The sequence below is a fragment of the Pelmatolapia mariae genome, linkage group LG20, assembly GCF_036321145.2.
Source record: "Pelmatolapia mariae isolate MD_Pm_ZW linkage group LG20, Pm_UMD_F_2, whole genome shotgun sequence".
In the NCBI taxonomy this organism is placed as follows: Eukaryota; Metazoa; Chordata; class Actinopteri; order Cichliformes; family Cichlidae; genus Pelmatolapia; species Pelmatolapia mariae.
Window position 1 is genome coordinate 18,254,887 of NC_086244.1, and position 12,872 is coordinate 18,267,758.

A 12,872-nucleotide genomic window follows, 5' to 3' on the forward strand; every position below is an offset into this window, starting at 1 on the left:
TAACGGCCAGGTATGCATGAGAGTATATAGCGTTTACATGAAGGTATGGAGCACTCTCTGTCTCTTTATGCCCCCCTTCCTCCTCCTTTTTCCACTGACCGGCCTCATAGGAACTCTGAAAATAACTTGACCGGCTCAGCAATGGGACTTTCAAGTCAAGGTTTGCAGTGAGAGCTCCTCGTGTTGGGGGAGACATCGCGATTATCAGCTACAGTCTATTTGTTAAGTTCAGCTATGTAGATGAATTCATTAAGACTATACACCATAGTGAAGTCATTACTATCACAAAACCAGATGTCTTCATTTTTTTTTTTTTGTCATAGCCGCAGACTGATCCCTCATGTAAGTGTGCTTCTGTAGCTCAATACCACCCCCTGGTGGGACTCGCTTTAGTGGTTGGCACACTGACATCCAAACAACTAAAATCCCAGCGTTTTATCATCTCTCCTCACATGGACCGAGACAATTTGAAACATTACAGTAATTCTACATCAAAAAGAATTTGTGTTTGAGGTTACTGACACCAAAGACTGACAGACGCCTGTTTAATTTTAAACCCTGCAACAAAACGTAAAGAACAGCTCAGAAACAGCTGGACCAAATTTTTTTTTAATTAAAAAATGTTGTCTTTCTCAATTCAAGCAGCCAGTTTAAAAAAAAATAAAATAAAAATAAAAACCTAGAAAGACTCTTTTCTGCACCCTAAAGCTCTATATAAATCAGCAAATATATATAAAAAACAAGAACATATGATTTGAACTATCTACCAATGTATTCTGTTCAATAAAAAAAGTTGGATAATTATCAATAAATCAATTAAAGTAACAATAGCAAAAACGTATGAATACACACAAACTATAACATGTAAATAATCACGCGTTTAATTTTAAGATCATTGTTGAAAAAATATATTTTTAACATATACACATTTCATCTTTATCAAAAACACTGAGATTGTAAATAAGTAACTGGCTCCAGCCAGCTTCAAACACCATTATTAGTGAAAAGGCGCCAGGAAAACCGGTCCGTTTAAAAATCATGGATCACATCTTTATTTTCATGCAGGCGTTGTTTAATTACTCACCCAAAAAATCCATGGGCCTGTCTGAATGAGATCAAATCTCTTATGCATATGGGTTGCAATAAAATATTCCACTAAGAAGGAAAATAATTAAGTCTAGTGCATTTCATTTCAAGTTAGCGAGCCGTGTGAAGTCAGCTGAGGAGGGGAGGGAAGTCTTCGTTTTGTCCTATGTGTAAAGTAGTGTAATGGGCAGGCAGGCTGCTGGAAATCCTACTCTCCATCCTCCCTGCTTCCTCCGGTGTGATGGCATTTCAAGTGCGATAGGGCATTGCGAGCGGAGTAGGCATCACAGCGCTTTGATGCCCGTGTTTCGGACCAAATATAGGCCAAGTAGTATTAATTGGCATTTGGAAAACGGAGGCTAATATTCGCTCGTTTAAAAACAATACATCACTTCTGGCTCATAAACACTATCCGCTGAAAGCCGAAGAAATTTCTCGCGCTTCAAGAGGTGGGGGACTAAACGACCCTCTCCAAGATGAGAAAGAAAGAAAGAAAGAGAGATAAAAAAACAAGACTTATAGGCTACATTTTAAATCAGACACGTCTTAATAATTAGCCTATTGCAATGCCGTCAAAACAAGCTGCAAAAAGCGGCTCGAAAACAGAGCCGTATTGACATATAAACTAACACAACCAAGCCGCTTTTAAAGCTGGGTAATAAGGGAAGAAGTTGGTCGATGCCAATGACATGTTGTCATTAACTTAGCCTTGTTGTTAACAACTTGAATTGCTCGTCATTTGACAAGGAACCCGAGCACAATAAACGGTAAACACGGCACTTTTGCCACGCTATTCGTCCCAGTGGCGTGCTTTTAAATGTGGGCTACGATGGGAATAGTAGCTTGGCTAGAATGCAAGCTAATATTAGCTGGCTAGGTGATGTCTCCACGTTTTAGCAGCCTATTCGGAGGAAAATAGCGGAGCCGCTTTCTACCGAAAATTTCTCCGCTCGGCTTCACGCGTGTGTCATTTCCGCACGGAGTTGCAGCTCTTCCAAAACCCACACCGCGGTCATACTAGTAAATTAATCCCATTATATTTCTCTTACCTTCCGGCTTGTTTTCGGCAGCCATTTCCCCTTCACGCGCAACATCCTCCTCCTCCTCACGACCGTGGGTACCACGCGCGTGCACGGCGAGGACAGCACGAGGAGGGACCGGAGGAGCAAGCGGCGAGTCGGTCCGACCGAGGCGAACTTATCATTGGCTGTGAGGCGGTGACTGACAGAGAGGCTCCGGGATGAAAAACAACACATCTCACCTCACCTTGGCACCACTAGCCGTGTTTTGTTTTGGGGGTTTTTAAAATATAAATATTTTTTATTTAATATATTTTTTTACAGCTCAGAGGCAATGCTGGTCTTTAAAAGACGGTATTATAAAAAGGAAAATAAAACTTTAATGTCTTGGAGGTTGCTTTCATAATTTTCCTTCTTTATTTATTTATTTTTTTAAGAAACTGATTAGATTGTGAATATTAAATGCTTCCCTTTTGAGCCACCCCACCCAAGTTGTTTTACACTGTCATTTCCTAGTGACGCAAAACCAGTTATTAGAAGAAATTAAGTGCTTAATGTTCTTCATTAATTGTTTTTTAATCAAAGTCTGCTTATCTAATCTGATACTGGAGACACGAGCTGGTTCGTACAACTAATAACTGGAGGTTCAGCCTCAGAAAAGAAAAAAGAGAGAATTTTCCATAATCATCCATCACAGAGCACTTTGTTTTAAGTTTCATTTTCCCGTATTTAAGACACCGAGTTGAGTTGAAGACAAATATGCAGCCCTGTAAAGAAACAAATGATAAAGCATTTGAGACATATTGGACAGTACTATGCGCAATCTGTCAATCATGTGTCCGTTTACATTGGGGAGCCTGCAGACTACTTTTCCCCCTGTAGGCCTGTCTAAATGATTTCACCACAATACTGAAAACCGCATTGATTTCCAAGAGATGTGGATACCACCTCTTGTTCCACCATGAGGGAGGCTGGCGGCGGTGGAGTCCATGTAAACAGCTGTTTCTGGTCCAGAGTTAACTTTTAACTCTACCCGCTATATACCACGGAGGATTTTCTTCTAACTGCTATCATTATGGCGCAATCACACATGCTTGACAATATACGTTAAATGGCTAGAGGCAATCTAATTACAGATCACTGTGCTTAATCGCTTCAACTGCGGCACTCCACTCAAGGACAGCCTTTAACAGGCTGCTGGCCGTCAGCGTTGAAATGCAGTGTATAGTTTGAGGTGGTGGTGCTGAAAGAACAGCTCCTCTGCTGCCTGCTGCTGCGCCTCGTGCAGTCAACGGCTTGTTGTTATTGCGAGGAGAGTAATTAATGAAAGACCTAATGTGATTTTCTTCACCCCCTGCCTTAATTGCTTCTATAGCTGAATGTGATGCAGGCAATATCCCTTTAGAATTAAGGCATACACGTTCCCTCTAAATATGAGCAATATTCATTTTCTCTCACATAAAAAAGAACATTCGGTGTATATACATAATATTTCTCCCCTGTAAGTTATTTAGCCATTATATAGTATCATTTGCAAAACTGAAATAAAATAAATCAGGTTGAATGAACACTAAAGTAACTTTAAAGTAAATTCGCGGATGGCTGCAGTGCAAAAACAACAATAACAACAACAAAACAAAAGCAAAAAAAAAAAAAAAGCCGGGTTACTTCATACTTCTTTCCTACGCATTATTCCTCATAAGCACATCAACTGCAATGAATGAATTCAAACTTAAATATGCACAGGACGCGTAGCAATGTGTCAGCATTTAGGAAACGGCCGCGGTGTTGTCGCTCATCCCAACACCAGGGGGCGACAGAGCGCAAAGAGGAGACTTCGAACGACATAAGTGACACAAAGAAGAGATGACCGGGTGTGAACATGGCGTCTCCCTTAGACGATGATGAGCTCGCCAGTGATGATTATTATTCCCTGCTAAATGTCAGAAGAGAGGTACAATATGCATCTGGGATCTGAATGATTGCGTGTGCGGATTCAGCATCGGTCGTCCTATAAACTTTATACTGCTGATATTAAAGCGTTGCTCCCAAACATAGATGAAACATTAGCTAGGCAGCTAACTAGTGACCCTCGACATTGATTAACTCTTCGGTTGTTTCAGTGAGCACAGAAGGGTCGTGGGGTGACAGCTTTGGCAGCGTAATATGTTACTTGTGTAGGACAGAGAATCGGTGTGTTTATGTGGCAATCTAAGAGTTGATGTTTCCGGACTGGCAATTGTTTTTTTCTATTTCACATGTATGTCATGTACTTTGGAGAGTGCTAAGTAGCTAATGTAACTTCGGAGCTGCAGCATGCAACACGCAGTGCTGATTATAGTATAAATGGACTTTTTAAGTCTGCAGGAATCGGACGTTTTTGGTCGTGATTATTCACTTGTAGCAGCAAAAAGCATCGTGTTTATATGAAAAATCGTTATGCAAAAGAAAACCATTTGCTGGCAGGCTAAAGTGTATAAGTATACTGAACTATAAATGTTATTATAATTTCCACATTCTTAAGCAAGGAGGGTAAAAACTTTGATTCCGAATCGGTTATAAAAATATCACTCCAAGTGATTTTAAAACATAAAATATGCTGGGGTAATGGTAGGCTAGATTACATTTTTAAAAACAATTTTTACTCCGCCTTATGTTATGTTGTAACTATGCTGTGCTGTGTTTTTTTCCCTTCAGGCTACGCAGGAGGAGCTGAAGGCGGCATACAGACGATTATGCATGCTCTATCACCCAGACAAACACCGGGATCCTGAACTAAAGAGACAAGCAGAGCACCTTTTTAACCTTGTACACGAAGCTTATGAAGGTAAGAGGAGCATTGATCACATTTGCTTTTGATTCCCTTTTCAACCGTATGTTGAACTGCTGATGCTCTTGAGTATGTTTTGACGTATGTTAGGTTATTTCAAGACGTAAAGAAAGCATACTGCTGGTTTACATTTTGAATCTCTTTCTAGTGCTCAGTGACCCTCAGGCACGTGCTATCTATGATATCTATGGCAAGCGAGGACTTGATGTTGAAGGATGGGAGGTGAGTCTCTCAGTGACTTGTTTAGACGTCTTCAGTGCCTATGACATATCCTATGTTGAGTGGCTGAGGTTGCTGCCAGCATTTATTGTTCTGTGTGATCCATTGATTGATTGAGTGCCTTGTGGTCATGTTTTACATCCAGTGCCAGCAACGATAGAAACAAATAAAATGCTGGGACTTTTTGTCTCCCTTGGGTCCACAATGTCTGGTGTCTTCAAACATATTTATCCCTCAAGTTTTTCCATTTCTTTGTACATTCAGTTCAAATAGTTTCTGCAGTCTCATTCCAGAAATTTGCTGACATTTGAGATTCCTAATAATCTGATACTGTGATTATTATTCCTTATATTTAGGCAATGATTGTTATCCTCGCACTTGTAAATAAATAAATTGCAGTGAAAAAGTAGCTAGAAATGAATAGAAAGAATCAATGATAATCACTAGTTATGGGCTGTGTTGACGTGGCATGTAATTACAGGGAGGGAGGTGCATGTCAGGTTATGATTGTCTTTACATCGTAGGGTTTCAGAGGGGTTTGCGGTTACAATGTACCTACACGGTTGATTTCCCACTGAAGCATACATCACATCCATAGTTAGAAAGAATGGTCGTTGTGTTGAACTATTGTTTGCTATTAAGTAATATACACTGACACACCTATAACTTCCTTTGCACGTGCGAAAAACTTCAATACCAGCTCTGTAGCATTCTGAATTTCGACAATACCGATTACAAGAGTCAGCTTATTCATTCTTAAAATACTGTATATTGAATTCATGATAAATATGACATGCATTGCTAGTCAAAACCAAGCGTAGAGTAAATTTTGTAATTCAGTTTTCAGAACTCTGTGGTGTTGTGGTTTGTCTTTGTCTTTCATAGAAAAGATGCATGGTCCAAAACACAAACTCAGTCTTCAGGGGTTCACAAGCTAGTGTACTTCCAGTGCCAGTCTTATCTGTTCCAAATCAAATATGTGGATCCATCTGCAGTGGTAACCCCATGGGAAATAAGGGAGCAGTCAAAAGTACCTTGTAACTTCTGACCATATTCATTGCAAGTTGGTAAAAAAGTATTCAGAAATTCAAAAAGAAAAAGCCTCCTGTCTTTGTTAGTGTTCAAATATCTCTTAGCTGGATATCGACATCTTGAGAAAGCTGATGGAAACATCAAGAGGCACGCATTAAAAAATAACATCCTTAAAAAATGTAGCATTGGTTCCTTTGTGTGAAACTGTTCTACCTTTGCCTTCATCTAATAATGCCGGACTGTACAAAGTATGATGCAGAAAGAACAACTATTTACAGAGAAAGAATATATGGGAGAGTGATTTATATATTTATTTTTATTTATTTATGTTTCCAACTGTAAACCTGTATCTGCAACCAGTCAGTTCTGCTCGGTTTACATTCAAATAACATATCTTCTGCCTGCAGGTGGTGGAAAGGAAAAGAACCCCTGCAGAGATTCGAGAAGAGTATGAGCGTCTTCAGAGAGAGCGAGAGGAGAGAAGACTTCAGCAAAGGACCAACCCAAAGGTATGTTCGAGGGAAGATAAGAAACCTCGCATTGAAGTGAATAAAACCCAGGAATGGTGTGCATATTTTACGAATTTTCAATAAACACTGTATCAATTCATGATAATTTCGCAGGGAACGATTAGTGTGGGTATTGACGCCACAGACCTTTTTGACCGGTATGAAGAGGACTATGAAGATATGGTTGGAGGTGGAGTCCCACATGTGGAAATCAACAAAATGCACATATCACAATCTATAGAGGTAACTGGTTGCCCCAGGATTCTTGCTCTTCTATATATTGGATTAAGAGATGCCAATGAGTCTGTGATGGCTTTTGGAAAAGATGTTTGACTTGATGCCAATAACAGGACTCACAGTTTTATGTGTTCTACTGCAGGCTCCTCTCACTACAAAAGACACAGCCATTTTGTCTGGGTCCTTGTCAACCCACAATGGAAACGGAGGCGGCACTATTAACCTGGCTTTGAGAAGAGTCACATCAGCTAAGGGGTGGGGAGAGGTATGCTGTGTTTTCAATGGGCATTGCACGCTCCCTAGTACTGCAAATTGCTGGGATTTGTCACAAAACAGGCGCGTGTGTTTTTAATAACACGCTATGACACATTAAGATGTGAGACGTTTTTGCTTTCTGTGTTTAAACAGGTAGAGTTGGGAGCTGGAGACACTCATGGACCTTTCCTCGGAATGAAGATATTCCGCAACTTGACGCCTCGATTGTATGCTTAGATGTGCTAGAGAAAAATAAGTCAATCCTCAATATTTTTGCAACAACGTGAACAATTTCGCCGATTTCTTTATTTTGCTTGTTGTCTCAGCTTTGTGACTGCTCAGTGCGGGCTCCAGTTTTCATCTCGAGGCGTGCGTCCTGGGTTCACCACGGTGCTGGCCCGTCACCTAGACAAGAACACTATGGGGTACCTGCAGTGGCGCTGGGGGACCCAGTCTTCTATGAACACCAGCATAGTGAGGGACACTAAGAGCAGCCACTTCACCTTCGCAATGCAGGTTAGGAGCCAGGAGTGATATTTAACTGAAAATCACAGCCGGTTATCACAGTATCACCAAGATTAACGCTCACATTTTATCTCTGCAGCTTGGCATTCCTCACACTTTTATGATGATGAGCTACCAGTACAAGTTTCAGGATGAAGACCAGACGAAGATTAAGGGCTCAGTAAAGTATGTTGTTAACGAGCAATATGTGTTCATAATGGAACCCCTGTTGTAGGTCATATTAACATTGCTTTTCTGGTATAAAACTCTAGAGTGATTAATGTTTCTATTAAATGAAGTTTGGGTGGGATAATTGTTGTGCAGGGAACTGGCCTGTTAAAGTAAATGATGGGTAGAGTGGTTCTAACTTTTGTTGCAGATCAGGGTTTTTTGGGACTGTGGTAGAGTACGGTGCCGAGAGGAAGATCAGTCGACACAGTGTCCTGGGGGCCACCGTCAGCGTGGGAGTGCCTCAAGGTGTCTCCCTCAAGATTAAGTAAGTGTAACTCGTTGTTCCAATTTCCCATTCATTGGAGTTTCTCGAGTTTCCCTCAATTTCTTGTTGCCATTTCTCCTTTTTTTTCACAAATTGGGAGTGTGTATCTGCACATGTTCACACAGGATTCAATACAATATGATGTTAGGTGTTCCTGGGGTATGATTTAAAAGCAAGTGTATGTACAGCTTACATTTTATTTTTAGACACAGACAGACTTAAGGAGAGCATATCACATAAATTAATCATCTGAGAAACAGCGCACAGCTCACTCTCCCGCTTGACCTGGAGTTCTGCAGTGTTTTCACTTTGCTGTGTTTTCAACTTCAGGCATATGACTATAGATAGAAATATTAAAACCAACTCTCTATCCACAGACTTAACAGAGCCAGCCAGACGTATTTCTTCCCTATTCACCTGACTGACCAACTCTTGCCTAGTGCTGTATTTTACGCCACAGTGGGACCACTGGTATTCTACCTCGCCATGCAGCAGCTTATTATTCGGCCATATGTGCGGGCCCAGAAGGAACAGTAAGAAACTTTCTTTACCTTAGTTGTTTCACGCAAGCGGTGTTATTGGAAGTAGCGCCACATGTATTATTATGGGCAGATTTTACGAGCTCATTTTATTTCTCCATTTATCTTTGAACTCAACAGAGAGTTGGAGAAGCAAAGGGAGAGCTCGGCCTCTGATATAGCCAAAAAGAAACAGGAGGCAGAAGCTGCTGTGAGTATTTTACAGGCTGTGGTGCCGATCCTGCGTTGTTGTCAACGTTAGATAAGGGATGCAGGTGTTGTGTCTGTCAAGCAGTATTATTCCTGCCAGTAGAGAGAGATGGGATTAGATAAAATGCAGAGCATTAGTCAAATTCATTAGTTTAATCCACACAATGTAAAACCTCATTATTTGTGTCTCTTTTCATATCTAAAGGTCTTGCTCATGCAGGAGTCAGTGCGCAGGATTATTGAAGCTGAGGAGTCTCGGATGGGTAAGATTAGTAATATTTGAAGAAAGCGGTATCCTGAAAATAATGTTATTTTTAGCCGATTGTTAAGAAAAAATATAATTATTTTGGATTCAGAGCTGTTTTTGTACATTTTGAGCAAAATCTATTGATGTCGGCTTGAATGTTGCTCAGTACAAAGTGTAAATTCTCACATATTGCAGCGTTTGGCTACATTAAAAGAAAAATAATCCTTTATTAGAGAAAGAAAAAAATCTCTGTTTTCACTTGTTGATAATTCCTACCACACACTTAAAAAAACATAGAAAACACTGTAATCATCTTCTTCAGAGGTTCACTAAAACCGACTTTCCTTTGAGTATCAGGTAACTTGCATTGTTCACACCAATTTCTTTTTAAATTAAGCTAAAACAGTTAATAAAGAACTGTAGTTTTTAGTGGATTTTTGTGACCCTGCTACTTTCTTTTCAGCTGGTGATAATTAGTCTTCTTTTTTAGTTTGTCTTTGATAAGCAGAGAAACAAAAAGCTTTGAGCAGACAGCACAATTTTCACCTATGGGAGTTTGACGAGCGATAATTGCCTTATGACACCTGTCACAGTTGAGATTGTTTGATTTTTAGTATCATCGGCGGTCCTTTAGACTTCAGGCCTATAAAGTAACAGTTAATAACAGTGTGTGTGTGCGTGTAGTGACAGGCACGCAGCTGCTCTTTTCTATTTAATTGACCGCACTCTATTAAATGGTTACAGTATTGTTTATGCAGCCTGTGATTAAAATGAATTATGGTGTTTTTATGTCTTTTTATTGCGCACTTGCAAAATTACTTTTACAAATGACAAAAAAAAGTTCACTGGTCTCTTCATAGACTCTTTAGCTGCAACTGCTGGCACATAACGTTCAAACTGTGAAAATAGAGATTTGTGTTTAGTGTTTAATAGTCAACCTTGGTTTTCTGAACTCTTAATACTAAACGGGTGTTTTATTGATGTTTTATTGCAGAAGAAAGGTTTTAATGTTGATACTGCTTACTGAAACAGGTCTCATTATCCTCAACGCTTGGTACGGCAAGTTCGTCACAGACAACAGCAGAAAACACGAGAGGGCAAAGGTCATTGATGTGACTGTGCCACTGCAGTGTCTGGTGAAAGACTCAAAACTCATCCTCACTGAGGCTACCAAGGTAATAAGTCAAGACTTCCAAAATTTAAAATGTAACACTTGAAAAGTCAGTTTTACAAGTATAGTGTTTATTCCAATCATTTTTTTAAGAATTAAGTGTTTTCCTGCAGAAAAATAGAGTAGCCTCACAAGTTGACATCCACGGCTCGCTACATTATTTAGTCTCTTGGCAGTGCTGCATGACTTTGTTCCCTTTCCAGTCAGGACTCCCTGGCTTCTACGACCCCTGTGTGGGGGAGGAGAAGAGTCTGAAGGTGCTCTATCAATTCCGCGGGGTCATGCATCAAGTCCTATCAGGAGATATGGAGTCACTCAGGATACCAAAGCAATGTAAGTCCTTTGGACAGTATGCTTATGCACTCACTGGCCACTTTTTTAGGTACACCTCTTCAATCATTTTTAAATGCAAAATATCTTAACAGTCAGTCACATATCAGGAATTCGACTCATTCGGACATGTAGACACGGTCACGATGACCTGCTGAGGAGAATGGGGGGGGAGAAAGGTGGCATATTTATTTGTGCCAAATTGACTGAACTGAGTGTTTCCGAAACTGCTGATCCACTGGGATTTTCCCAGACAGCCATCTCTGGGGTTTAAAAAAAGATAAGTGAGAGTGAGTTCTCTAGGTGAAAATGGCATGTTAACGTGAATAGTCAGGCTGATTCAAGCTGATAGGAAGGCAGTGGCAACTCAAATTGAGCACTGCTTACAAGCAAGGTATGGAGAAGAGCATCTCTGAATGCACAGCTCTTTGAAACTTGAAGCAGCAGCAAAAGACCACACTGGGTGTCACTCCTGTCCACTAAGAACAGGGAATGGAGGCTGCAATTCAGACCAGCCCAAAATTGGATAAAGGAAGACTGGAAAACCTTTGCCTGGTCTAAAGAGTTTTAGGATGTTTTCAAACCTATAGTTTGTTTACTCTGGTCCGAATCTGTTGCTGAGTTTATAAACTTGTAGGTATTTCCCATGATTTGGTTTCTCTTTACACAGAGAAAAATCCAAGCGAACACAAATGCACCACTGTGCAAAGTGAGAATTTTCACCACAGCCTACCTGAGTATTGTTGGTGACCATGGCCATTCCTTTATGACCACATTATACCAGTCTTCTAATGGCTGCTTCCAGCAGGATAGTGTGTCATGTCACAGATCTCACATTGCCTCAAACCGGTTTCTTGAACATGGAAATGAGGTTGCTATACTCTGCAGCCTCAACAGTCATTAGATCTCAATTCAGTAGAGCATCTTTGAGATGTTGTCGAACACCAAATGTGCATCATGGATGAATGCGAAGCCAGCAAATATTTAACAGCATCTTGTAATGTAATGCCATCAGTATGCACCAAAAGCAGTGTTTCCAGAACTTTATTGAATCTATGCAACAAAGAATCAAGGCAGCTCAGAAGGCAAAATAGGGTCCAGCCCAGTACTGGCAAGATGTACCAAACGAAGTGGCCGGAAGTGAGTACAGTACCAGCATTTCCACAATTTCTATAGAGTTAACATACTTGCAGATTCATACTTTTGTTTTCTGTCTGACCCGTCCTAGTTTTAGATGTTTTAGACTGCAGGGTAAATTTACGTCAAATCTAAAAGTCTTTTGATATGTTAAACATCAGATTTTTATTTGTTTGTTTATTTGTTTTTTATTTATTTGAAAATGTCTGTTAAGATATACCGTGCTAGGCTATCTGCCATCTCGGCGTGCCCGATCTGACTTTGTGGACATTATTTCTACTTTACAGCTCACAGGATTGATGCAGACACATAGGAGCACTCTCCCGCTGACCAAAAAGACTCACCTCTTGACTGTTTAACAGAAGATGGATAAAACTCTGTTTTAGATACGACATGGATTCAAGTCTCTGTTACGCAGAAATTGTGAATTTACTTTTTTGTCTTTATATTCATTTAAATATGCAGAGAGGAATAAAATCATCACAGACTGGATTAATCTGTGTCTATGGACTGGGTCGTGGCCTGCTTAAAATTCTGACGTGACACCAAAATCAATGGCTACCATCTTAATTCCCGGGTGTCCTCGGCTCTTTGGTATCCATTTATTTTTGGTATTGCTTGTAATTTATAACAGAGTTCTGTGTACTGTATTGTACAAAAACTGCAGTGCCTGTGTGACTGAAGACATGAATGCACCTCTGTTTAATTGCCATATGATTAAAATCTATCTCTCTCATGTTGTTGAACTATTATTGCCCCTTTATTTAAAAACACAAAAACAACCAAAACACCTTTTTTGTCATGCTTTTGGTATGAACTGTCTTTACTTTGTTGTAGCCAAGAAAATAGTCAACTTTCTTTCTTTTCAGCGTTCTTTCTTTTTTAACAGAAATAAAAGAATCACTTTCTTTTGGCCCTGATTCATAAGTGCAGGTATTTCAGCATGTTTGATTTGCCAGATATTCATCCTGGATGCCCCTCCTGCCACAACCCCGAAGGCATTTGTATGTCGCTCCGTGAACAAACGCAGTTCTTTCACTTTCTGGATGAATGTAAAAGATACTGGAACCCT

The 12,872-nt window shown here is 40.1% G+C and overlaps 2 protein-coding genes across 11 annotated transcripts in view; one reads left to right on the plus strand and one right to left on the minus strand.

Annotated features, from left to right (window-relative positions):
* Positions 1 to 2,220, minus strand: part of camta1a (calmodulin binding transcription activator 1a) — a 282,069-nt gene extending 279,849 nt beyond the window's left edge. For 9 of the 10 annotated variants that reach the window (XM_063463296.1, XM_063463292.1, XM_063463295.1 and 6 more), the window contains exon 1: positions 2,136 to 2,163. In XM_063463296.1, the coding sequence (XP_063319366.1) occupies positions 2,136 to 2,160 (25 nt within the window). In that variant the 5' untranslated portion in view covers positions 2,161 to 2,163. Of the gene's footprint in view, positions 1 to 2,135 lie in introns of all 10 variants that reach the window. The other variant, XM_063463290.1, reaches the window with a different exon arrangement.
* A 1,730-nt stretch (positions 2,221 to 3,950) lies between these two features.
* On the plus strand, positions 3,951 to 12,536 carry dnajc11a (DnaJ (Hsp40) homolog, subfamily C, member 11a). The gene is made up of 16 exons (XM_063463464.1): positions 3,951 to 4,059; positions 4,803 to 4,932; positions 5,084 to 5,157; positions 6,594 to 6,695; positions 6,810 to 6,938; positions 7,075 to 7,197; positions 7,341 to 7,414; positions 7,514 to 7,703; positions 7,792 to 7,877; positions 8,071 to 8,187; positions 8,565 to 8,720; positions 8,847 to 8,916; positions 9,121 to 9,178; positions 10,195 to 10,337; positions 10,537 to 10,666; positions 12,088 to 12,536. The coding sequence occupies exons 1-16, from the start codon at positions 3,988 to 3,990 to the stop codon at positions 12,111 to 12,113; spliced, it is 1,680 nt and encodes a 559-aa protein (XP_063319534.1). The 5' UTR covers positions 3,951 to 3,987; the 3' UTR covers positions 12,114 to 12,536.
* Positions 12,537 to 12,872: the final 336 nt, after the last annotated feature.

Bases quoted from the DNA above. Each gene is read 5' to 3' on its own strand.
- dnajc11a (XM_063463464.1), top strand. From the start codon at position 3,988: ATGGCGTCTCCCTTAGACGATGATGAGCTCGCCAGTGATGATTATTAT. The intron at 4,060-4,802 runs GTACAATATGCA...TTTTCCCTTCAG, and splicing joins TGCTAAATGTCAGAAGAGAG to GCTACGCAGGAGGAGCTGAA. The intron at 7,415-7,513 runs GTATGCTTAGAT...TTGTTGTCTCAG, and splicing joins CGCAACTTGACGCCTCGATT to CTTTGTGACTGCTCAGTGCG.